General features: G+C 43.8%; 1 protein-coding gene across 1 annotated transcript in view; it reads right to left on the bottom strand.

Annotated features, from left to right (window-relative positions):
* The window catches only part of PTPRC (protein tyrosine phosphatase receptor type C), a 244437-nt gene that overhangs the window by 140202 nt on the left and 77158 nt on the right, over positions 1–27077 (bottom strand). Inside the window, exon 3 of the mRNA XM_088474077.1 lies at positions 1696–1716. Coding sequence (XP_088330203.1) covers positions 1696–1716 — 21 coding nt within the window. The remainder of the gene's footprint in view (positions 1–1695; positions 1717–27077) is intronic.

Genomic DNA, 27077 nt, shown 5'->3' with positions numbered 1-27077 from the left:
AACCAGAGTCACGTAGGAGTCCCAGGGATTCTTCAACATAGTAAACTTTATACAATATATCCATAAACTTTCCTCATCAGCTTGTTTATGAGCAATCTGTCAACTGATACATGATTTCTGAGTGCTGATCTTTCCTTCAAAATTAAATAAGATTTGTTTTCCACTAGCCCAGTGTTGTTTATCCCAAAGTATATTCTTATATGAATCTAAAGCTGGGTACACACCTAAAGATTTTCTGTCCAACCGTCCAACTAGTTGATTGGTTGGAATGAAAGTCTGATAATGTATGGGAGTAAATGATCAGCAATTTGCTTCTAAATGCCAGAAAACAGATGAAAATGTTCGTTCAGACAAGTTTGTTAAATTTTTGATCTAAACAATTTGTTCAAACAACAGTTTTTGTCCATTTTCCGGCGTTTGGGAGCAAATTGCTGATTGTAATTGCTTTCATACCTTACCAAATTTTCATTCCACCAATCAACTAGTTGGATGGTTGGACAGAAAATCTTTAGGTATGTACCCAGCCTAAGGAGTTCCCTTTAGATTCCAGCAGGTAAAGTTAGTTTTTTCATGTTGGAGCCTCTTGAAAGTAAAGTAATTAGAAATCTACTAAAATCTATGAGTAGATTGCAGATCTTTGGGCATTTAAGACCTATCTTAAACAGATAAATTCATCCTAATTAATGGGGGTTTTGAACACGTAAAAAATCCTCTAGGTGGTTAGAGTTTAATTGATATATTCTTTTTAAAAGACTTTAAAAATATAGCTTCTCCAGCTAAAAACAAAAAAAATCTTAATTTTGTTGTCAGAAAGTGGAGATTTTAATCTAATTATCCATAGAAATTCCCAAAGATTTCTGGCTTACTCATCTAAGCATTCTGATCTAAGATTGAGTGCAAAATGCTATATTAACATAATCAATATTGTAGATATATAATTGTATTACTACAAAGTGAACACGTGCAGCTCAGTCCCAATGGAAAAATATTTATATGTTTATCAGGGATGCTGCAGCCACTTATTAGTTAGAACTGTTTAAACTTATAAGTGATTATTTCAATAAAAAAAGGTATTTTATTCAACTGAAACTAAAAAGATAAAATTATCTAAAATCATCTCTTAAAATACATATAAACAGGTTAGTCCAGGTAATTGGCACCCCCGGACAATTGGCTGGCTTCACTGAATCTTTTAGTGAAAATAAGTGAATACAACCTCAACAGCGGATAGAATTAGGCTGCCAGTAAGGTTAAAAAAAAATGTGCAATACAGTAGGTGCAACGACTCTCGTCAAATGAAAAAATACACTGGAGGAGTTATCTCTTCATTAAATGGCAAACAGTATTTATATTCCTCTTTAATCTTAATATCATATGAATAAGTATCATTAAAAAGAACACGATAATTTTAAATACTTAAAATTTTTATGAAAAATTTTGTTTAACTCAAAGCTCTATTTTGTCTAAAAAAATATTTCAACTTTACTTTCCATCAATACAATATGAATTTACAATTGTAAAGCTACACAGACAATTTTGCAGTCTTTTTATAACTTTATAACTACAGTACCTACTTTAATATGTATCTGTAAAGTTAATATAATTGTGATTTTCATTAGATGGATATTAAGCTGTATAGATATATAAAACTTTCTGAACTGACTAATCATGAAATAAAAGTTTTGAAAAGATCACCTGTTCCGTTGTCCATTTGACCTGAAAAAAACAAACAAAAAAAAACAACACACTTTAAAACATATCATATGGCTTCATTTTAACAAAAAATTCAGTTACAATTTTTATCTTTTACATTAAATTAAGTTATACTAAATTAATAGTAGTTCATGGTGGCACATTGTCACAGTACCACTACAAAATAAAAATACAATTGAATTTTCGCATCACTTAGAAAGAGTAAAGAGAGTGGTAAGCCCTCTTTTGTTATCACTGGGTGGAAAAAAAAGCGAGGAAAACAAGTGTGTCGATTTTTCTACTGATGGCCTGCAGAGGGCACTGTTATTCCAATAATAGCAATTGTTCTAGGATATTTAAAGACCACAACTACCTTGTGAAAAATAAAGGAGATAACATAAATATTTTATCTGTGTACAAAACATAAAAAATACCCGATCAATGTGCTCTGGTGCAAGTTTAAGAAAATATAAATATTATAAAATTAGTTCCTTCTAATGTTTGATCCAAGCCTGAAACAAATTTTGGAAACAAGCACAAACACACTACACATGAAGGTGCTTATAGTGTAGTAGACTATACATGAATATTCAGTGGAATAAATCAAAGTAATCTGTATTATTTTAAGATTAAAGTATGCAGACTATTTTGGATTTATTCCACTGAAAATCTAGTTATACTATACTATGCGGCTAATTCTGTGTCACGTGTAATGCTGATTCACGTAAATATAAATAAGCAAGTTTTTTGCAACTGCACGTGTCTAAATCTCTAGAAAGTGCATGGTGCATGTGTCTCACGGTATCTGCATACAGGTACAGGACTGATTGAGTTGCACTGACTGTGGAATGTATTGGGTGTTCCTGTGCAGTGACTTGGACATGATAAACAGACCCACAAAGATATTCCATCTGATGGGTGTGTTATGGGATTGTCATGGAAATGTGCCCGATTTGGTTTGTACTCAATGCTTATTCATGTACATGTGAGGTCATACTCTTACAGAAATTCTGCACCTATCATTGGGCGTTGGTGCAAGTCCCAATGGTGCTACCGATGGTTGCGGCTGCAGATGCACAAAGTGGCTGTCCCAGTCCTTGCACAGTCAGACGCACGCTTGTACACTAGGGGAAGGGCTTTTAATAGCATTAGCATAAAGTTGCAGTCAAAACATGCAAATGCAATTGCAGCAACGTATGCCCTTATAAGCGCCCGCTTACAATTGTTGGTTATATTAATACTTTTGGCCAGACACCCCCTGACCACAAACACTTTCCCTTACCCTGGAATAGTATACCTTTTAATTTCACTGCAAATTGCCTTAAACTATCACATCTTCATTGGTGCTATAAGCAGCTTCTGCACTGTATCTCTCTCAAATGTTTGATACAACTCCCCCACAGAGAGTCCAGCACTGAGAAATAGCCCCCCTCTATTCTCACACCTACATCCCTCCACATCAGGACAGTTGCAGTTCAGCGGTAAAAAAAATTATTGACTGGAATTAGGATGGAGCGTGTTGTGTATTCCCTACCTCATAACCACGTAGAAGATAAATTGTTCAGCATGGAAAAAAAACATAATTCACTGTTCCTAACTTGAAAATTATTTTTAAACCATTTAATGATTTTAGAGAGAGATTTAGAAAGATTCGTGAAGTAGAGGTGTTTTGCCTTATCAGAATATCTGATTCTAGCTGTCATTTGTCTAGTATATTCTATAAAGTGATAGCTAGAATTATTGGTTGCTATGGGCAACAGCTCCTCTTGTCCTCTTTAGAAGGTTAGGTAAATACAGTATTCCCCTTTCAGAGAGCAGAGTTCTAACATGTGAAGCGATTACAGAGCACATGGACATATGGGATGGGCAGTTATAGTAAGCCCAGTCATGGTACACCAGTCATTAGCAAGCCATATCTTAATCACTGCAGTCTGATTGGATGGATTCATGAAGAAACAGAAAAGGGTATGAGACTGAAAACAGGGTGAGAGAGAGGGAGAGACATGGGGAAAAGAGAGGTAGATTCCCCCGGAGGAGTTCTTCACAAATGTAAAAGACTCCTCCAAAATGTCGGGGAAGTAACTCACAGATCCAGCATTATATATTATTATCTCTGCTATGATTCTGGCTGCTAGACTGAATAGTTGTGCCTACTGTGTTCCTGGAATTACTTATACTGTACCCCTTTCACACTGCCAGCAATAACCAGGCTTATTTTGCGTGAATGCGCAGCAACCTGGATTACTGTGTAGTGTGAAAGGGCCCAGTTGAAATAACCCGGGTCGACCTGGCATTTCAACGGGTAATGAGCAGGGTTGAACACATGTTCAACCCGTTTGTGGTGTAGTATGAAGGGGTAACCTTGGTTGATGCAACCCGGGACCCGTTCACAGCATAGGAAGAGCTGGCGTTTAGAGATGATCTCCGAGCACCAGCTCAGCACATGATGGCGGTGACGTCATCGACACGGTAATAAGCTGGGTCGGTCTGCCAATCTAAAAGGGGTCTCATCCGGGTCGCACCGGGGATGGACGCGTGAACAAAATCCCTGGTGCAACCTGCATTTGCGATGTGAAAGGGATATTAACTTTCTGCTTGGTTACACACAGACACATCAAAACAATTGCTATTTTAATCCTTATGCTAAATTTTATTAACTACATTTAGATATTCAGTTTATTAAGCAATATACTTTCCATTTACGAGCAGGAATGTTGTTGTATTTTCAAGGATATTTTTATGTTTTCTTTATACAATTACTGTATATGTACAGTATTGTGTATGTGCATTTATTACATTTTATTTAAACATTTGAGCCTCATTGTTTCATCTGACTTGGAGCAGACTTTAAAATTTGATTCAAGTTTACATACTTTTAGTTAATACAATCATGAACATTATCTAACAATGGTATTACTATGTGACCATATACTGTAGTGGTCCCCAATCTTGGTGCTGTGACACCCTTGGGTGCAATGGGGTACTTGCAGGTATAGATGTGTGTGGACCCCCATGTTTTGGTTTTGGAAAACCCCCCTCCAATGTTACGGTTTTGGTTTTGGCAAAACCACCCTCAAGTGTTTTGGTTCAGATACGAATTTCTTTTTGGTTTTCTTTCAAATATATTAAAACAGCTAAGATTATGTACTTTGTACATGTTTGCACATGGTTACTTGCAATCCAAAACTGAGATTTGTTTTTTAAATCCGAGTTCTGAATTTACAGATGACCTGAGCCAGGACTCAATTCTACTCGGAACCTCAAAAGTGATCCAAGTTGGGACTCGATACGATTCGACACCCCTAAGTTCGGGTGTGTTCGTTATTCGAGAAAACCGAACTGCACATCTTGCAGGGGTGCCACGGGGTGGCCGTCCAGGACCAAATCAAATTATTTATGGTAAACCAGGACTGGTGGCTGCCAATCGTAAAATATGTGGACAAACAGAACTCTGTCCACCACCACATATCTGACGCTAAGTATAACATGTATGGGTAGGTTTTGACAAGTGAGCAAAACAAGAAAAGAAAAAAAACTTTTTGGGGGGGCACTGTTATATAATTTGAATTTAAAATAATTGTATTTATTAGGTATGCATTAAAAATTTATACATGAGCACATAGAAAACACACACTGAAAAACACACAGAAAAAACTTTTTGCTGTCCTCCTTAAATGGACAATAGGATAATAACTTCTTATTATAAGAAGTTATTATCCTATTGTCCATTTAAGGAGGACAACAAAAAGTTTTTTCTGTGTTTTCATCTGTGTGTGCATACCTAATAAATACGATTATTTTAAATTCAAATTATATGAGTGCCCCCAAAAAGAGTTTTTTTTCTTTCTTGTTTCGCTCACTTGTCAAAACCTACCCATACACTCTATAAACACAAGCCCTGGGGAGCACCACCAACAACAAAAATATATACAACTTGGTATTGTTCCACCCTAAACCCTTTAGTAATGTTGGTATATACTATGTAAAGAATAATCATTATTGATTATATGACTAAGTTTGGTGCAGGTATTTCTTCTTTTTTTGAGGTAAGTATAACATGTAAGCAGAAGTGACTTAATATTTTGGTAGGTATTCAATTAGCCGCGGGGTTTACCCCGTGACTAATTGCCGGCCAAAATGCCCACGGGGAAAAGATATTCATTAAAATAGCCTTATTCCTGCATCGAAAAATCAGGACTCGCACGCGGAAACACACTGATTCCGCGTAAACTGCAGAATCAATTTTTGTTTTGCCCACGTGCGAGCCCGATTTGGTGGTTTTTATGCGGATTTTACCTCACACCTCCATGAGCTGCGATGTAAAGTCCGACTGCAGAGACTCGCACGCGGGGTCTCAGGGACTTGTGTGCTAGGAATCCCCGCTAAATGAAACCCTGCGGCTAATTGAATATGCCCCTTTGTCTGAATTTATATATAAGATGCTTTTGGCCTATGAGTGCCGTAAACAAAAGCTGATAGTCTAGGATGCCATGATTCAAATACATTTGGGAACCACTGGCTGTATTATATATGTACACACATGAAAACAGTCATTTATAACATTTTATACATGACATTAAGGGGCTGATTCAGAGTTGGGAGCAATGCAAAAAAAGAAAAAGAGGACGAAATCTACACCTTGATAAAACCATAATGCACTGCAGGTGGGGCAAATTTACATCTTGAAAAAACCATAATACAATGATGGTATTAGGGAGTGGGTGACAGAGGTATCAGCTTTGCCTAGGGCACCTAGAAACCTTGCACCGGCCCTGCCTGTCAGCAGCCCAGCACACTCTGAGCACACCCACTGAGCAGCAGCAACCTCCTCTCCTCTGCATGTGCGGGGGTGGGGGGAGGAACGATCACACTGATCGTGTCTCTCCCCTGGATTTGCCCCTGGCTGAGTGGCTCACAGTGCCCCCCTCGTATGCTCGCAGAGTCACTTCACGACGCTGCCATTGTTTTTTCTAAGGGGGCGTGGTCACACCTCCCTCGATTAGGCTGTGCAACAGGGCCTGGGCTTGCTCTCTACAGCCCTGTATGTTTCTTCCAGGTTGAGGTCTCTGCAGGTTTTCTGCAAACCAGAATTTTTTCAGCCATTTATTCTACATTTAATAATGTGTGCTTGAAAGTTTTTGCCCAGACAATGTTTATGTTTTGTAAGTACTGTAATTCACTGTTACCCATTTGTTATGTAACTAATCATTAAGTGAAGGTTCATTTCAACATAACTGCTTTCTCTGTTCAGAAAAGTATGTGGGTAAACGGATCACTAAGCATACAGACAAAAATTGACAAAACAGCTAGATTAATGAGCTCTAAGTATGCTGACGTTTCTTTTACATGTGATCTGTGTTCACTTTGCGCAGAATGCACAGGGGTACACAGAGATGAAATAAACTAGTATGAACAAACCATCATGGTTAAAGGAAAAGTATTAAAGTATCAGTATCTGCTACATTTAGAGATAAAATAGTGCTGCAACATTGTTGTAACAACATAAAACAATTATAATACAATTGGCTGCCTGTCATGGTCAAGTGAAAATATGAGGCATGTGAGAGTGCTGACTGCTACAGATCCTTTCTAAGTTTGCATTAAGGCATACCAGGCACAATCAGCAGCTGCCAGTATATATAAGTTGTTGCTGACCTATCCTTAAGTAAAAGGAAGCAGAAGATTTTATTAAAGTAATTATCAGGTCATCATTCAAAGGATGGAAATATTCAAAGACAAAATAACATATAGTGGTGAATTTCCCATTAGACACATAAGGCACGTACCTTGAGCTGCCACTTTCTTGGGGCGGGACTCTGATGTTTGTTTTATTACCGTCAGGCCAAAATGTTTTGAGAGGAACAAGGAAGCCCCTGTAAAGCTGTCCTACTTAGTGGGCACATAATTAAAAATACAACAAAATGTCATAGCTCATGGCTTGTTTTATTATTAAGGTAGCTGAAAGCAGCATATGCCTGATGCTACAGAAGACACATCTTAAGGTGGTTAGAAAGTAGAGTAGGTTAGATGGTTTGCAGTCGGGAAGCCGGCGAACCTAATCCTGACAGCCGGCTTCCTGACGGCAAGGGTCTAAAGACAGGCATCAATATGTCGATGCCTGTCATTAGACATAGACCGGGAGCCCGACGCCCGGCATTCCCGATCGAAGGGACGCCGGGCGCGGATAGCCACGGGGGGGAGGGTTTGGTTTAGGGTTCCCGGGGGGGACTTAGGGTTAGGCACCCCCTGGGAGGCTAGGTTTAGACGGCGGGGAAGGGGGGGTTAGCGTTAGGCACTTCGAGGGGGGATTAGGGTTAGGCACTGGTATGGAAGGTTAGGGTTAGCACCCCTAAGGAAGGGTTAGGGTTAGGGTGTAGAAATAGGTTAGTATATACTTACCTTTGACAATCGAGATTTCCTCATCTGTCGGGATGCCGCTGTCGAGATTCCAGCCGCCGGGCACGGGTCTGGCTGTGAATCATACCGATTCCGGTTAGATTACCCTGTATGGGTTTATTGATAGGTTTGGTATGGGGTTACAGCCTATCACAGGCATTACTAGGAGAAGAATTTAGCTTCTATATTTAAAGAGAGGAAGCAGGGTTCACTTCCTCTATTGTTCCAGAGAAATTTGCAAGCTAAGTGAACACAGCTCTCCCGTCGGCCATTTTGTCTTTTATCCTTTTTATAATCCTTCTTTCCTTCTCTACTTTCTTCCTCTCAATTCCTTCTTTCCCTTTCTCTTTTTCCTTCCCATTTCTTCTTTCCATTATGTCTTTCCCCAAGTACTCCACCCCCCCTCTGTCCTGTCTGATTTCTCTCACCCTCTATCCTCTGTCACTGTGGGCCCCATCTTTTTCCCACTTCCCTCCCATATCCCTGAATGCCCAGACTCCCTCTCGCTGCTGACACTGGGCTCCATTTCTGCCCACGGCTGCTGCACATCCAGCGCTACCACCCCTCACTCTTCAAACACACAGCGGCCATTTTCTGGCTGTGCCTGAAGCATTCCTCTCCCAGTTTCCTCAGTCCCCCGGCAACCTTCCACAACTGGAACCCCTGTTCTTTCCAGCCAGCTCAGTGTGCACTGCCTGGTCCCAGGCGCATTGCCCACGGGCCCCCACCGGTAGCCCCTCTCCCCCATCAGGTAGTCTTAACATTTGGCATTCATACAATGAACATTTTTGTAGGAAGCAACATGGGTTTTTCGTGAAGTTTTTGCATTCTGGTTGTCGGGTCAGTCTCAGCAGTAGCTTCTCGTAATTTTCGATCCACCTGAATATTTCCTGAGGTGGTCAGATTTAAATTGGCTGCAGAGCTGCGGTTGGGTCTCATGATTGGTCCTTTTCTCAAACCTCCTATGTCTGATTTGTGCATATCCCTACTAGGTGTAGTGCCCAAACAGGTCCAGGGTAAGTTCAACAAAATAACCTTGGCGCCTGATGGGGACCTGTGGCGAATTAACTCAGAAGGTACAGCTGCCAATTTGCAGAATTGGAGACTGCCTGTCTCCAATACAAAAAGAGAGCTAAACAGGGGAATACTGCAAAAGTGCTTATACCATCATAAAAAACACCAAATTAGTGCAAAATGTTTAAAATGTAATTTAATATTAATACATATAAACGAAAACAAAACTAGTTGCTCTTGGGAGTAAATAAATAATAACACATAACAATCAATAATAAAAGCAGTTGTATGAGAGCTTGATAAATGGTAATAGCTAATAGCAAGAAAACTTGTATTGAAACCTCAGTAATGCTGATGGCAAAACTAGATGGTAAATGATAGTCTCAAATAGAAACAGTCTCCAGTGTTAATGGTAACTGAAGATATAGTATGAGTTCCACAGCTGCTTAAATAGAGTGCAAATGCACTGAGATGGTAATCCTTTTTGGGAGTAAAATTGATGTAATGATGTATAGGAGAAATACTCACTCCAGTATAGTCCTCTTTAACAGACTCCAGTCTGAGTGTTTAAATGTGGTGGTTCCAACGGCTAAAGGAAGCGATGTAACTACCAAGCTGTAAGTGGAGGGTCCTGGAAGTCAGCTCCAGACGGTCATGGTCAGCTGACCGCCGGTCTCCAGAGTGAGTCCTGGGCCACGCTGGGCCTCTATAAGCAGGTGTCTCTGTTCGGCTGTATCTGCTTGCTCCGGCAAGCCAGTGAAACAAAGTGCTCTGGTGTGGAACAAGTGGCAGATGAGTGCTCCAAATGAAATGGCACCTGTGACTTAAATGCACATTTCCCCATGGTACACGGCATTTTCAAGAAGAGACACCTGCTTATAGAGGCCCAGGACTCACTTGGGAGACCGGCGGTCAGCTGATCATGATCGTCAGGAGCTGACTTCCAGGACCCTCCACTTACGCCTTGGCAGTTACATTGCATCCTTTAGCGTTGGAACCACCACATTTAAACACTCAGACTGGAGTCTGTTAAAGAGGACTATACTGGAGTGAGTATTTCTCCTATACATCATTACATCAATTTTACTCCCAAAAAGGGCCTCATTCAGACCCACTCGCAAGCGGCTGTCCGCTCGCAAGTGGGTCGATGGTGTGCACTGCGCATGCGCACGACAGAGGGAGCTCCGTCGTGCGCATGCGCCAGGCGCGACGAGTGAAGGACTTTCCTTCCCTCGTTGTGTCTGATCAAAGGGGGCGTGCTGTCGATGTTGATTGACAGCACGCCCCCTTTGGTGGGCGTGCCGGGGGCGTGCCTGCCAGACGGAGGCGTTCCCAAGGGAACGCCTACCGTCAGAAGCCGGCCCCACTGACATCACTAGTGATGTCAGTGGGAGTGATTTTGGCTCTGATAGAGCCAAAATCACTCCAGGGCTTGTGGTCGAAAAACCCGACCACAGGCTTCTGGTCGCATTGGCGATGGTCGCGATGGTCAAGACCATCGCAACCATCATCCTGCACACTCGTATGTGCTGTGGGTGGTGACCCACAGCTATACGAGCGTCCAGGAGGACGCTCCATTTTTATGGAGGACGGCCCTCATTCAGAGCGAGCGCTCTGCTCAGAGCGTCCGGCTCTGAATGAGGGCCAAAGTCTCCAGTGTTAATGGTAACAGAAGAGATATACTATGAGTTCCACAGCTGTTTAAATAGAGTGCAAATGCACTGAGATGATAATCCTTTTTGGGAGTAAAATTGATGTAATGATGTATAGGAGAAATACTCACTCCAGTATAGTCCTCTTTAACAGACTCCAGTCTGAGTGTTTAAATGTGGTGGTTCCAACGCTAAAGGATGCAATGTAACTGCCAAGGCGTAAGTGGAGGGTCCTGGAAGTCAGCTCCAGACGATCATGGTCAGCTGACCGCCGGTCTCCCAAGTGAGTCCTGGGCCTCTATAAGCAGGTGTCTCTTCTTGAAAATGCCGTGTACCATGGGGAAATGTGCATTTAAGTCACAGGTGCCATTTCATTTGGAGCACTCATCTGCCACTTGTTCCACACCAGAGCACTTTGTTTCACTGGCTTGCCGGAGCAAGCAGATACAGCCGAACAGAGACACCTGCTTATAGAGGCCCAGCGTGGCCCAGGACTCACTCTGGAGACCGGCGGTCAGCTGACCATGACTATCTGGAGCTGACTTCCAGGACCCTCCACTTACAGCTTGGTAGTTACATCGCTTCCTTTAGCCGTTGGAGCCACCACATTTAAACACTCAGACTGGAGTCTGTTAAAGAGGACTATACTGGAGTGAGTATTTCTCCTATACATCATTACATCAATTTTACTCCCAAAAAGGATTACCATCTCAGTGCATTTGCACTCTATTTAAGCAGCTGTGGAACTCATACTATATCTTCAGTTACCATTAACACTGGAGACTTTTTCTATTTGAGACTATCATTTACCATCTAGTTTTGCCATCAGCATTACTGAGGTTTCAATACAAGTTTTCTTGCTATTAGCTATTACCATTTATCAAGCTCTCATACAACTGCTTTTATTATTGATTGTTATGTGTTATTATTTATTTACTCCCAAGAGCAACTAGTTTTGCTTTTGTTTATATGTATTAATATTACATTAAATTTTATACATTTTGCACTAACTTGGTGTTTTTTATGATGGTATAAGCGCCTTTGCAGTATTCCCCTGTTTACCTGGGTAAGTTCAGGCTTATATGTACAGCACTTATCATATCTGGCCAGAAGATCAATGAACGATGCCATTGAGCCTAACATATGCAACATGAGTTATCAATCCTTTGACAACATGCTGTGTTTGGTTATGGGTTTTGGGCAAGACTTGTTGATGGCAAAAGTTGATATTGAAACAGTCTTCCGTTTGTTGCCTTTACACCCTGAATCTTTTTGCTTGATGGGCTTTAAGTTTGAGGGTTCTTGTGGGGATGTGCTTTTTCGGTGAAAGCATTGTCCCGCACACTGGGTGTACCCATTGCTCATGAAAAAACTAAAGGCCCAGCGATGCGCTTTTCCTACTTAGGCATCGAGATAAATACCTTAGCCAGCATTTGAGGGACTAGATTGGTTATTGCTTGGATGCAAGCAAGGTCATATTGCGGGAGGTGTAGTCCTTGTTGAGTTTGTTACATTTTTCATGCCGGGTGATACCCAAAAGTCAGGTTTTTTGCAGAAAGCTTGAGAGAGCTATATCAGGGATATCTTTGCCACATCATAGATTGGGCTTGCCTAGGGAGATTAAGGATGATCTGACTTCATGGATGTCATTTTTAAGCAAGTTTAATGGTGTTAGGATATGGCCTGCTCTACCTGTGACTTGCACTTCTTTGCAGCTGTTTACAGATGCATCAGGAGCAGTGGGTTTTGGTGTATATTTTGATGGTGAATGGTGTGTCATGCCTTGACCAGAAGCATGGCACTGCTCTGAGCTGTTTTCCCATGGGGGAAAACGCAACTCTTGGAGCTTTGGGGCCAATTCAGACCCACTCGCTAGGATGCGTTCCCACGCAGCCAGCCGATTGTTTGCATTCTGCACATGCATACGCATTGCAATGCGCATGCGCGAACCAGTGCGAGCGATCAGGAAACATTCACTCGCTGCGCATAGCCAGCCCGGCTGATTGAGTGACAGGAGAAGCCATTTGTGGGTGGTGACAGGGGCTAGCTGCTAGAAACAGGGGAGTGGAGGTGCAAACGCAGGCATGCCTGAGCATCCTAACGCCGTTACGAGGTGTACATGTCACTTGGCAGATTTTTTTCTCTGAAACGATCGCAGTGCTTGTGGTAGGGTAGGGTCAAACACAAGTGCTGCATATGCTTCTGATGGTCCTCGATGGTACCGATGGTTGCATACACTTCCTGGAGATGACATGCATTAGTGGGCGTTTTAAGACAGGCTGGTGGGCGTCTGCATACACTGAGTGATCGCACGCAAGGACATAGTGGGTGTGCTAATGCCTTGCCGTGCGATCGCCTACCTTGCCAGATTTGCATACACATCTAGCGAGCGAACGCATCTAGCGAGTGGGTCTGAATCGATCCCTTTATCCAATAGTAGGTGCCTTCGAGCTTTGGACCCAAAAATTGAGTAATCAGAACATTGTGTTCTGGTGTGACAATTTAGGGGTTGTGCAAGTAATTGATAATCAGAAGTCATCTTTGCTGCCTGCCTTGCATCTAGTGTGGCATCTAGTCCATAGTTGCTAATATTGGTTTTAGGGCTTGCCAGGTCCCTGGGATGGACATTTGTGTAGCAGATACATTGTCACATTTTTAGTGGACAAGATTCAGATAGTTGGCACCACATGTTAGTTCCCAGGGACTAACTTGTCCTCTTTCTGTATGGCAGATTGTCAAGCCGGTATAGAAAAATGACCAACAACGGCTTTGGCACCGTCAACTAGGCATTCTTACCTAGCGGCTTGAAAGGATTGGGAGCACTTCATTGAGTCAGGTAGGACGGAAGAGCAATGCCTTAGCACATTTGTCTTGGGCTATTATAAGGAGGGTAGGTCTAGAGCATCTAAGATTTGACCAGGCAATTTTTTTTTACCTCGGGGGAATAAAAAAACAAATGAAAAAGATGAAACAAAAGAAAAAGAAAAATATAAAGATCCACAAGGGTTTTTTTTTTAGATGGTATTACCTTCGCCTGGGTTGCCCTTTCCTCCTATCGCACCTCCCCTCCCTTCTCCCTGCAGCATTTTTTCTTTTCTTGGACATGTTTTTCTGGTTGTGTTATCATGTTGTATCTTTTATGTTTCTGATTTTGGTATTGATATTTACAGTTTTTGGAATTAATCTTATTACAGATGTGTCTCAAGAGGGTTCACCTATAAGGTTTGCTGGGCAATCCTTCAATTTCATTGGTTAATGGTCGGGAAGTAAAGTGGTTAGCAGTTAGGTGTTTTAGGTGGGATGGAGTCCTTCCACTTATTACTGACTCCATTGCAAAATGGGATGTGTTTGGTCTTTCATGCTGGCAGTAATGACCTGGGTAAAGGAATCCGCATCAGCCTTATTCTATGGATTAAGGCATTTGGAGGAGTTACAGGCTCGATGAGACAGTCTGTCCGGACATCACTCAGTTTCGCGAGTGGATATGTTCCTATAGTGCGGAGGTGTTAGACGGGTGGGAAGGAAGGTGAATGCCTCTGTTGGCAAATTTGTCATATCAAAAGGGGGTTCAGTAGTTAAGCACCCTTACATCAGGCATGATGAACTCCAGTGTACTCAACTCTGTAAATTCATTTTACTGTAGAGGGTTTGTCCCTGTTTTTCCTGCATTTGAGGTCGAGTTGTAAGGTCCCTGGATGGCGAGCTGCGGTTCAATATGAACCTAGCATTGGTGGAAATATTGCTTTTCAGCGACCCAACAGGGAGCAAGGAGTAGATGCAGGGCACCTTACTTTCGCAGGGCAAGTTGTCTCTGCCCTAAAAGGGGGGACTTGGGCTTCTTTCTAGTGGATGGGCCAAATTTTACTTAGCCAAATAAAGGGGGGTGTAGCTATAACTCAGGTTGTGTCAGAGGCCTTCAGGTAGCCTCTTTAGAAATTCTCTTGTGGGCTTGAGCTTTGGAAGCAATGTTTTTTTCTTAAAAATGAAAAATTAAATAAAGACCACTCCATGGGAATCTGACACTGAGCATGCGAATATGCCTCCATAAGCAAAAAGCAGTTTACACAATCTGATAATGGTGTAAACCTATAAGGCCAAAGCGATCTTCACCAATAGTAAGCCATTTGCAGGAGATTTCTGTGAAATGCATTAGGCTATAAGTACATAGCAGGAATCAGGGGTTAAAGTGGGCAGGAATGGGGTGGAACTGCATTCCGTCACTTCTATTTAGAGACGGAACCAGTTCCGCCACCTCCGACCCACCTTAGCCCGGCGCTGCAGGGAGGCACCATTTGCTGGGCGCCTGCTGTGATTTTGTTACCAGCTCCCTCCTCACAGCACAGAGGCTGGAGGCTGGAGCTCACAACTGAGCTCCGGCTTCCGGCTCCCGCAGTGCACTATGGGAGTGAAATCATGACGTTTTTCCCACAGTTTCGAGGAGTGGCCAGCCGGACGGAAGCGGACGCGGGAGCAGGGCTTAAGGTAATTATTGTTTTTTTCTGTTTATGTTTTTGTGCAAGCGGCTTTATATTGGGAGCATAATATCTGGGGGCATTCACTCGGGGGCACCACTACTGGGGTCACTGCATAAGGGGCATTACCACTACTGTGGGCACTGCAAAAGGGGCATTACCACTGTGGGCACTGCATAAGGGGCACCACTACTGGGGGCACTGCATAAGGGGCACCACTACTGGAGTCACTGCATAAGGGACACTACCACTACTGTGGGCACTGAATAAGGGGCACTACCACTACTGTGGGAGCTGCATAAGGGGCACTGCAACAATGGGCATTGCATAAGGGGCACTATTGCTGTGGGCTTTATATGTAAGGGGCACTACTGCTGTGGGCATTGTATAAGGGGCACTGCTACTGTGGGCATCATGTGTATTAGGGGCACTACTACTGAGGGCATTGTGTGTAAGGAGCACAAATGTGGGAATTGTGTAAAATGGGCACTACTGTGTGTCATACATGAATAAGGGACACTACTATTTGGTGTAATGTGAATCAGGTAAATCAAGAATGTGCTACTGCGTGGCATAATTTGAATTGGTAATACTATTGTGTGACCATGCACCTTTTTTAAGACCACGCCCATTTTTCGGCATGTACCAGTGTTCCTTTTCTTATAAAAACACAGAGGGGAGGAGTGAGTTCCACCACTTCTCTAGGACCACTTTAAACACTGGCAGGAATACTTAAAAATTATACAGAAACTGCAGTTTCTGCATAGTTTTATAAAAACGGACTTGATGAATACACCCCCGGGTCTCCAGCACCTACTGTTTAAGGACAGGTCAAACACAAATACTTTTGCAAGAAAAAATACCCCAGTAAAAAGTGAATTCCCCTCTGAAATCTAATTTTAATCATGTGAATTTGTATCTGGTAGCATAACATTTCATGCATACAGTATTTCACATTCAACAGAGAAAGCCCCAGTCCACTATGCTCCTTTCATTCACTTGCTCTTATTTTTGTAATTGTGGAAACAATAGCTCTACAGATTCAACATATAATCACATGTACAGTACTGTAGCTACTTCGTTCTATTTAGCAAATAGCCCAGGCTTTATTTATATCGTGACACATATTGGCCACTCTGTGCTGAAATAAGTTGTCTAAGCACATTGCATTAGCCACTCCCACTCACATGATCTAATACACATACATATAATTATTACAAATTATGATATATACATTATATGTATAGAAGTTATTTTATCATAATCTAATTTTATAGGAGTTATTATCATAATTTGAGCTTAAGTTATATATCACAGTGGTCCAGATTCCCGGACATCTAAGGAGGTGACGCTTGTCAGAAAATGGGTGTGCATACCCTTGATTGCATATATGGGTGGGTTGGATTGGGTTTATTATTTTTGTTTCCATTTTGTTTTATCATATGTTGGAAGGTGCAGCCTGAGTGGAGATAAGACAAGGCGAATGCCATAATTCATAAATGACTCAGAAATAATGTGAACAGAGGGGATGATTCAGCAGAGGACGGATATGCCTTTGTAGCTGTAATTTGGGAATGCAGCAGGAGGCCTCACGCCTCCTGCATACATTACTAATCCGAGCTGCGTCCAAGAAAGCAGCATCGTATCACCTGCATGACCATCGGCCAGCAAAGTGATCCATGGGATCATGCAAGCCAGCCGTCGTAGATGAGTAAAAGAGGCCAGGAATCCTCTGTCAGCCTGAGAACCTGGCCTCTCCACTCCCGAAATGGCGATGACATGTCTCCGTTTTGAGAAACAGAAGCTGTCGCCGCCGCCGCCCAGAAATGGCAGCAAACTGTCAGTCACTGACAGTCTGCTGCCTAACTGTGTACGGGATAGCAGACCTGTACTGCACATGCGCAGTACGGGTCAGACGCATGCACAAATTCCCGATAATTGGGAATCTAAGGGATCCCTGTCACTGCCCCCGACCCTATGTCACTGAATACTCACTTGTACATTTTTAAGTAAGAGATATAATAATCCAGTGTCTCTAGAATTGTTGGTTTTCTAACATTTTCACTAAAGCACCTCAACATCTGAAATTGAACGTCATTTTTATAAAATTGTATTCAACACTATTTTATCTGTTTACTCCAATATGCCTGTTGCAAACATATGTAAATCATTCCAGTGCATCAGTGAGGCTCAGGAAAATTGTCAGAGGTGAGAATGGACAAAATGACTTCAGCAAAGGTGTCTCAGTCAGTTACACTTGCTGTGCTTACAGGGGAAGTAAAGAATTGTGAATAGATGGTTATTACCGAGTAGAGTACATCAGAGCCGTAACTAGACTTTTTGGTGCCCTGTGCCAGAAAGAGCTATGGCGCCCCCCTCCCCCTATTTTTCAAATAGGGAAATAAGATGCACACCTGAAAAAGGGCCATAGCCTCATGGGGAAGGGGAAGGGCCAGGGAAGAGATAGGCGAGGCCAGGAGATGCTGGGGATGAAATAAACGGAAGCGACAAGTGAGAATGATAATAAACAGAAAATCGACAGGCCCAAACAGCGCCCCCTGGCCTGCGGTGCCCTGTGCCACGGCACCGGCCGCACTACCTTAGCTACGGCCCTGGAGTACATCAGTAATGGGTAACACTTGAAGAGCTACATATGCAGGGACGCCAAGACTTTAGACTGGGCCATGTGCCTGGGGGCTTGATCACAGGAGGTGCGTGATTACGTCCCCCTATTCAGTAGTTATTAATGAGTGGCGATACGTGCACCTAGGAGTAGGGATGTCCATTGATGGGCTGCCCATTGAAGGTCACCATCGATGATTCCATAGGTAATTACGGTCAATAGCACAAAACTATCTACGATGAACCATCAAAGGTTTATAACCCTTGATGGCCGCTGCTGCTGGAGGGGCATGGTGGGCTGCAAGCTAATCAGCATTGGGGGTGGGCTTAGCGGGATGCATCAACCATCGGTAGTTAACCATTGATTGTTCCACCATACCTACCTAGGGGCCTGGTAACAGTCACAGCATAACAAGACGTGGTTATTTCTCCCTTGTACTCCTTGCCCCACCCAGGTAATCCAGATCCTCCCCAACCTTCTCAGCCTCCCTGTGCATGTACAGCCCTCGAACCTTAGTAAATGTAAAAGAGAAACTGAAAATGGACGATACAGAACACTCATAACAAGGCAGACCTAAATATTCATTAATTTGCTTTAATACAGTAAGCAAGTATCATGATTAATTTCAGGATGCACACCTGACCATTTTTGCTGATTTTGGTTTTAGTTCTAATTCATCTGCAGGTTTTGGTTTTGCCAAACTGCCGTGACTTGGTTTGGTTTTGGATTTGGATTAGTACTTTTTTCCAAAAATTTACAAAAAAAGCTAAAATCACATAATTTGAGCCTTTTTTGGTTCTTAGAGCAGTGGTTCCCAAACTTTGTGCCATGGCACCCTGGGGTGCCTCAATACACTTACAGGGGTGCCTCAGGTTGGTGGTCCAACACCAAATCAAATTATTTATGGTCAACGTAATGTAAATATGTAGACAAACAGAAGGTCAAACCTGTCCAACACCACATAGCTTAACCTAAGGATGACAGGTAAGCACAGTTACTTAATTTTGCTAAAAAAAATTCTGAATTTCACAATAACAAATGTTTGCTTTAGGGATGCAGTGAAAACAATGCTGTAACTTTAGGGTGATTCAAAAAAGTTTGTGAACCCCTATCTTAGAGTATTATTAACCTCAATAGTACTCATTTCCACTCATTTCCAGTCAATATTGACCACCTCACAGCTCACAATATTGTTTTCATCCAGTTTAGGCGAAAAGGTTGCATCGAGTTCAACTTCAAGATAGCACTTTGCTCACACTGCGTGGAGTTAGGACGCTTTTATGCACATGCTCTGGGGTACTACAGCGTACTGTGATGCAGTGCACAGAACAGTAAAAATACAACAATTTCTAATTTTTAATTTTAAACTTGGCAGCTTGGCTCACACTGCATAGAGTCAGACCGCTTTTACGCACACGCTCTGGGGTACTACAGCATACTAAGGTGCAGTGCACAGAACAGTAGAAATACAATTTAATTTTTTTTACTTTTTTTATTCTTTATAACTTTTTTACAGCTTGTGGATGGAAGCAGTGACAGCAGCACAACCCCTTACATGTACACAGTGACAGCACCACAGCCCCTTAGATGGGCACAGTGACAGCAGCATAGCCCCTTAGATGGACACAGTGACAGAAAGCACAGTCCCTTTGATGGACACACTGACAGCTGCACATCCTTAAAAAGGCACAGTGACAGCAGTACAGTCCCTTTGATGGACACACTGACAGCTGCACATCCCCTTAAAAGGGCACAGTGACAGCAGCACATTCCCTTAGATGGACACACTGACAGCAGCACAGTCCCTTTGGACACACTGACAGCAGCACAGTCCCTTTGATGGACACACTGACAGCAGCATAGCCATTTAGATGTACACAGTGACAGTAGCACAGACCCTTAGATGTGCACAGTTACAGCAGCACAGTCCCTTTGATGGACACACTGACAGCTACACATCCCCTTAAAAGGGCACAGTGACAGCAGCACATCCCCTTAGATGGACACACTGACAGTAGCACATCCCCTTAGATGGACACACTGACAGCAGCATAGCCATTTAGATGGACACAGTGAGAGCAGCACTTGGCAGGAACACCCGAGCCGGGGCTCGGATTAGACTTGAATCCCCAAGTTCAAAGCGGTTCAGATTTAAGGTAATCCAAACCACTCATCTCTAATTTCAGCCCCCTCTGTGTGGGGACAGCCTGGTCGGCGCTGCAGGGGGGCATGGCGGCAGCAATGCCTAGTGGTGCCGGGTGTGGTGGCGCAATTGTATCATCGCAACCCTGCTTCTCTTTATGCAAATTACCGGCATTGTAAAGCAGGCCGTGTGGCTATGATAATGCTATTCAGCGGTAATTGCATCAGTGCCCCCCGTGGACCGCCCACAGTGGGCAGCTGCAGAGTTGTAGGATGGGATTTTGCGTGGGTGGCGGCCGGTCTGGGAGTCTTGCAATCTCTTGTGGGTAGCTGGGAGCGCCATCCGATTTTCAGGAGCCTCCTGGCCATTCCGGGTGAGTAGGCAAGTATGGGTTTTGAATATTCTAATTAAAATGGGGGTAATTTAAAGAAAAGTCAAATTGTGAGCCATTGTGTTCTATATAAGTTCTATTTTCCGTGTGTCATTGATCTGTTTCTGGTCAGTGCAGATGCTATGCTCCAGTTTAGAAACCAACAATGTTTAGAGGTATATTTATTTTGCTGTTTTAAAAGTACATTTATAAATGCGCAGTACATTTATAAATGAACCCGTTTAGTCATGGGATGCTATCATACACTTTTTAATGTCTTGTTATGATTATAGTGTCCCTTTAAATATTTTTGTAGCTTCTGTATACAGGCATTAAGCTATGAAACTTTATTTCCTGAAAAAGGGGGGCAACACCTGTTATATACCTCTTCCTCCTAAAACAAATGTATGTACCATCACTAAACTGTCAAATGTGCAGAAGTGTGTCACAGATGTGCCACACCTAGATTTATGTGGGCAAGAGATTAGTTAAGTGATATAGCAGCAATAAACCTTTTCATCTTCAGAGACAATAATATTGTTGCATAGGATGTGGTTTATTTCATTGACATTCATAATGTTGGTCATAATGTTGACATGCTCGCAATGTCATTTGTCAGGTTGATATTTGTCTTGTCGATACCGATGTTGACATGCTTAGAATGACAACAAACCATTCCTGGTGGTCTAGCGGTGAGGTGTCTTTCGGGCCCAGCGGACGTCTGATGATAACTTCCGGTGGATCTAGCAGCACTGGCAGCTGTCAGTATGCCTAACCCTAGCCTCCCCTCCTGTAGCCTACCCTAGCCTCCCCTCCCACAGCCTAACCATAGCCTCCTGTCCCACAGCCTAACCCTAGCCTCAAAACCAGCTGCCTAAGCCTAGCCCCACTCCAGCAGCCTAACCCTAGCCACTCCTCCTGCAGCCTAACCTTAGCCTCTCCTTCCGCAGCCTAGCCCTAGCCCCACTACAGCAGCCTAACTGTAGCCTCCCCTCCCACAGCCTAACTCTAGCCTCCCCACCCACAGCTAACCCAAGTCTCCCCTCCCACAGCCTAACTCTAGCCTCCCCTCCCGCAGCCTAACCCTAGCCTCTCCTCCTGTAGCCTAACCCTAGCCTCTCCTCCCACAGGATAACCCTAGCCTCCCCTCCAACAGCCTAACCCTAGCCTCCCCTCCCACAGGATAAACCTAGCCTCCCCTCCCACAGCCTAACCATAGCCTCCTGTCCCGCAGCCTAACCCTAGCCTCAAAACCAGCTGCCTAACCCTAGCCCCACTCCGGCAGCCTAACCCTAGCCACTCCTCCTGCAGCCTAACCTTAGCCTCTCCTTCCGCAGCCTAACTCTAGCCTATCCTCCGGCAGCCTATCCCTAGCCCCACTACAGCAGCCTAACTGTAGCCTCCCCTCCCACAGCCTAACTCTAGCCTCCCCTCCCGTAGCCTAACCCAAGTCTCCCCTCCCACAGCCTAACTCTAGCCTCCCCTCCCGCAGCCTAACCCTAGCCTCTCCTCCTGTAGCCTAACCCTAGCCTCTCCTCCCACAGGATAACCCTAGCCTCCCCTCCAGCAGCCTAACCCTAGCCTCTCCTCCTGCAGCCTAACCCTAGCCTCTCCTCCCACAGGATAACCCTAGCCTCCCCTCCGGCAGCCTAACCCTAGCCTCCCCTCCCACAGGATAACCCTAGCCTCCCCTCCAGCAGCCTAACCCTAGCCTCCCCTCCAGCAGCCTAACCCTAGCCTCCCCTCCCACAGGATAACCCTAGCCTCCCCTCCAGCAGCCTAACCCTAGCCTCTCCTCCTGCAGCTTAACCTTAGCCTCTCCTTCCGCAGCCTAACTCTAGCCTCTCCTCCCACAGCCTAACCCTAGTCCCACTACAGCAGCCTAACCCTAGCCTCCCCTCCCACAGCCAACCTCTAGCCTCCCCTCCTGCAGCCTAACCCTAGCCTCCCCTACTGCAGCATAACCCTAGCCTCTCCTCCAGCCGCCTAACCCTAGCCTCTTCTCCCACTGCCTAATCCTAGCCTCCCTCTCCCGCAGCCTAACTCTAGCCCTCCACTGCTGGCCCATGCAAAATTGTCGGCAACTAACATGTCGACATTGTGAACATGTTGGCATTCTGCACACGTCTATATGTACAATGTTGACATTTTAACAATGTTGACATCATAACTGTCAAAATTGTGAATGCCAACATTTTGACTACATTCCATTGTGTAGATTGTCATATTATTATATAGTTTTTCTATAGTGATTTTTAAGATTATGCAGACATCCGCCTGAATGTCGACATTCAAAATGTTGACATCATGTCAGCACTGATCAGGCATGGTTAAAATGTTGACATCATTAATTTCGGGATATGACCTTTTGATAAAACCCCTGTGAGAGGGGAGAAATGCGTCAAGGGAACATCATAGTTTCTGCAGTACTTCTGGGATCTATTAAGGCTACCTTTACTGGACTATTCCATTCTTCCGCTATATTCTATTTACAACCAGCTTACTCACCTTGGTTTTGATTGACCAGCTGCTGGTGCTGCTGTCAAGGTTCTTCGTCGGTCATTGTGCCGAGCAGTAGCTGAAAGCGAGGAGGTGGCAGCGTGGAGTCATCGGCGGGCCGCATACTGCCGGAGGCTGACCGCGCTCTGCTGGTGTTCATTCTGCTGGCACAGCGCGTGGAATTAATTGCTGGAGGCTTAACACGCTGTATTTTTGTTCACTCCAACACTACAGGAGGTGCATTGCACCGGATTACCAACCAAGGGTTAATTGTAAGCCAGGATTTCTGGAAGTCTGTGCTATTCCACCTTAAGGGAGTGGTGAATGACATTGCTACTCAGTTCCATCTGTTGGATATTATCCCCCTGGATATGGGGAAAGGTTACTAATACACCATTATATATTTGGTGTGTATATATACTGTACATCCTTTTACTGAGAAAAGTTATGCACTCATATGAGTCATTTTTCAGATATATGTATTTATCAGTTGGTACTATTTTTTTGGATACTCATTTAAATTTATCATTCAGTGCACTGATTGTTAAATTTTTGTCAGTTAATTTAATATTGTATCTACTGTATTATTCTAGGAACTGTAGTTATATTCTGTTTATGTTATTTTAATGTATTATGTTGCTAATAAATTGTGGATAACAGCCTCGAAAGATAATTTTTTATAGTGGTTATAAGCTCAGACATTTATTTTTTGTCTATTTGCTTTTTTCAAGTGGTTCTGGCAGTATCCCTTTATGTCAGCTGCTATTAATGCACTCATAATCCCTGGTTAAAGGGCGCACCACTGTATTACTTTTTGTCATTAAGTTCGACACCTGCAATGTATCGACAATGACAAAATATCGACATTACAAATGTCGACATTGTTGTAATGTCAACATTAGGGTTAGGAATAGAATTACAGGAAAGAGTAATACGTCTCAACAATGTCAACATAACATCAGCGTCGACAAGCAGGGGTGTAGGAACCCCCCACTGAACATAAAAGCGATGGAGGATGAATGAAATGAAAATGGGGATGAAGCGATAATAACTTTGTTTGAACTCGTCAACTGTTGCTATTTCTGTATAACAAAAATGAAGTTATGTTCATGTTTGTTCTGCGTACATTTTCTTGCACCTAATAACTCCCCCCCCCACCATGCACTGATTAACCCATTCATTCGACCTTACCAGCAGCCATCTTACCCACCCCCCCCCCCCCCACACACACACACACAGGCATATACATACACATACATACACACAGAAACACACACATACATACATATAATACATTTACACATACACACACACAATTGTTTAGTCTGGAGGGGGCGGAGCTTCTTATGTGATTGACAGGCTGGGACACCGAGGGGAGGACCTGAGGAGAAGCAAGGGTGGCCATTATACTGCCTGCATGTTCCATGTCTCTGAATGCAGATAACTGACAGCCAGGAAGGTTTTTCCGATAAGCCTTCAAAGCTCCCCTCTCCTCCCAACACCGCACTGCACTGCAGTCAGTGAGATGGAACATGCATGCAGACAGTATAATGGCCACCCTTCTCTCATAGGTCCTCTCCTGGCTCCTACCCTGCTCCTTGGAGTCCCAGCCTGCTACAGAGAGGCCATCCATGACCAGGGCCGCCATCAGGGGGGACAGCCAGCACTCCTGTACCGGGCCCGGACTGCTGAGGGGCCCGGACGTCGGCAGGCAGAGTTAATTTCTAATTTATTACCCTCATACAGGACAGCTGAGGCTGCTAAGTGCTGGTCAGAGAGTTCTATGAATGAGTCATCACACACTGCTCTGCAGTGTGCAGTGTGTGATGACTCACTCATTAATGAACTCTCCGGGCAGCACTGCATGATCATCATACACACATGCGGCACCAGTGTCCTGCTTCTGTTACTGTGAATCAGGAGCAGCTGCAGGAGGACCAGCTTATATAATAAAGGTAGGAGCACTGGGTCCCCTCACAGACAGGTTCCCCTCTCAGGACCCTATCAAATTAGTTACTTCAATCACCTCTGCCTCCATAGTTGCTCCACCCTCAGCTATCCTGCTCTCCTCCCCCTGCTCTCATTGGCCAGATAATGTGTGTGTGCACTGCACGATGGAAGGAAATGTGAGAGAGCAGCTGCGGTGCACACACTGAGGTACCTCTGCCCCATCCCTCCCTCCTATACAATCTACCACATTGTCCCCTGTACTATGCCTAAATCCTGCCTCTGCCCTCCCCTCCCCCTCCTATACAATCTATCCCCTGTACTATTGCTGAATCCTGCTCGGTCCCCCTCCCCCTCCTATACAATCTGCCCCACTGTCCCCTGTACTATGCCTAAATCCTGCCTCTGCCCTCCCCTCCCCCTCCTATACAATCTATCCCCTGTACTATTGCTGAATCCTGCTCTGTCCCCCTCCCCCTCCTATACAATCTGCCCCACTGTCCCCTGTACTATGCCTAAATCCTGCCTCTGCCCTCCCCTCCCCCTCCTATACAATCTATCCCCTGTACTATTGCTGAATCCTGCTCTGTCCCCCTCCCCCTCCTATACAATCTGCCCCACTGTCCCCTGTGATATTCATGAATCCTGCTTCTGTCTCCCCCCTCCCCAAATTTCTATCTCTGTACTCTCCCCACATGTGCCCATATCTGTGCCCCAGTTCCCTCATAGCTGTGTCTTTGTCCCCTCTCCATCTCTGCCTCTGCCCGCTTCCCATTTTTGACTCTGCTCCTATCCCATCTGTGTCCTTTACTTAAGTGTGCCTCTCTCTATTTGCACCTCTGTCCCCTTGCCATGTCCGTGCTGGGCCTGATTCAGACCCTGTCGCTAAGGAGCGATCACTCACTGCCGGGCGATTGTTGCTCAATGCGCATGCGTCTAATTCACAGTGCGCGTGCGCAAGCCAGTCTCTGCGATGGGAAATTGTGCGTTCGTAGCACACAGACTGCCTGCTGCTTTGAGTGACAGATAGCGCCATTTGTGGGTGGTAACAGGGGACGGTGCTTGTAACGGGGGAGTGTTGTTGCGAACGCAGGTGTGTCAGGCCAACAAAACGCAGTTTAAAGGGCGTGCATAATTAGCAAGGTAGCGTCATTGTACACGTCACCTGCATGTATTTCAGCCAGCGCTGATCGCAGTACTTACGGCGGGGTAAGTCTACCTCAAGGGCTGCGATCAGCACCGATGGCTCTTGATGTTACTGATTCATCCAACAATCCCAGGAGATGACTTGTGTTGCAAGGGGAAAGGGGGCGTCTTAAAACACTTGCGAGCGCTCAGTGCCGTAGCTCGCTAAGACATAGAGGGCGTCCTTACGCGATGCAGTGCGATCACATAATTTAAATATCCGGCAAGCGAGCGAGTGTTCCATACCACATACAGTAATTGAACCTCCGGATAGCAGGTTGGTACAGTTCTGTTGTAAATCATTAGGCTTTTCTCAATTTAAGAAACAAAAAATCTGTTTATTCTTTTTTAATATTTAAAGGAAAAAAAAAAAATATATATATATATATATATATATATATTCCAGATACCAGAGCTCAACCCCACCCCTTTGCGTCCACCAGACCTTTGGGGGGAAGAACAAAGGGGGTGGGGGGGCCCTGCCTTTTTCATTTGTACCGGGCCCCACGATTTCTGATGGCAGCCCTGTCCATGACTCATGGCACAGAAAAGCATTAAAGATTTTTCAGTGGTTAAAGTACTGAATCATAATCAAAGCAAGCACATGTCACTTCCATTAATTCAAGACATGAAAGTTCCATGCCAGACCCTCACCCTGACCATGATATCCATGTAGTGGAAACGCCTGATGAAGGTGAGTTCTCTGTAAAATTAGGTCTGTTCGCTGTGGAAAGTTATGCATACTCTAACTCAGAAGCCGAGAATCAATAAAAAAATCAAATGTAAAATAAATTAATTGTATTTATTTAACTACTAATAAATTGTTTACAATTTATAGATTACATTGCTGATGTGCTTTATCTACACCTATATTAAGATTGTGACTCAAATCAAATCTATATATTTATATTATGTAATATAGATTCTTTTTTTTCTGTATTTCTTATGCTCCTAATATTTGATTGATAGTTCTTACATTGTAAATTTCCAATTTAATAAAGTTTTTCTTTTCAAATTTAATACATTCAGCATTCTTGTGACATTTAATTTAGAGTTTAATAAAATTGAATTGATTCCAATGTAA

The sequence above is a fragment of the Taudactylus pleione genome, unplaced genomic scaffold (genome assembly GCF_031769625.1).
Source record: "Taudactylus pleione unplaced genomic scaffold, aTauple2 ptg000146l, whole genome shotgun sequence".
NCBI lineage: Eukaryota > Metazoa > Chordata > Amphibia > Anura > Myobatrachidae > Taudactylus > Taudactylus pleione.
The sequence above is the reverse complement of the archived record's forward strand: the minus strand, read 5'-3'. Positions and strand labels throughout refer to the sequence as shown.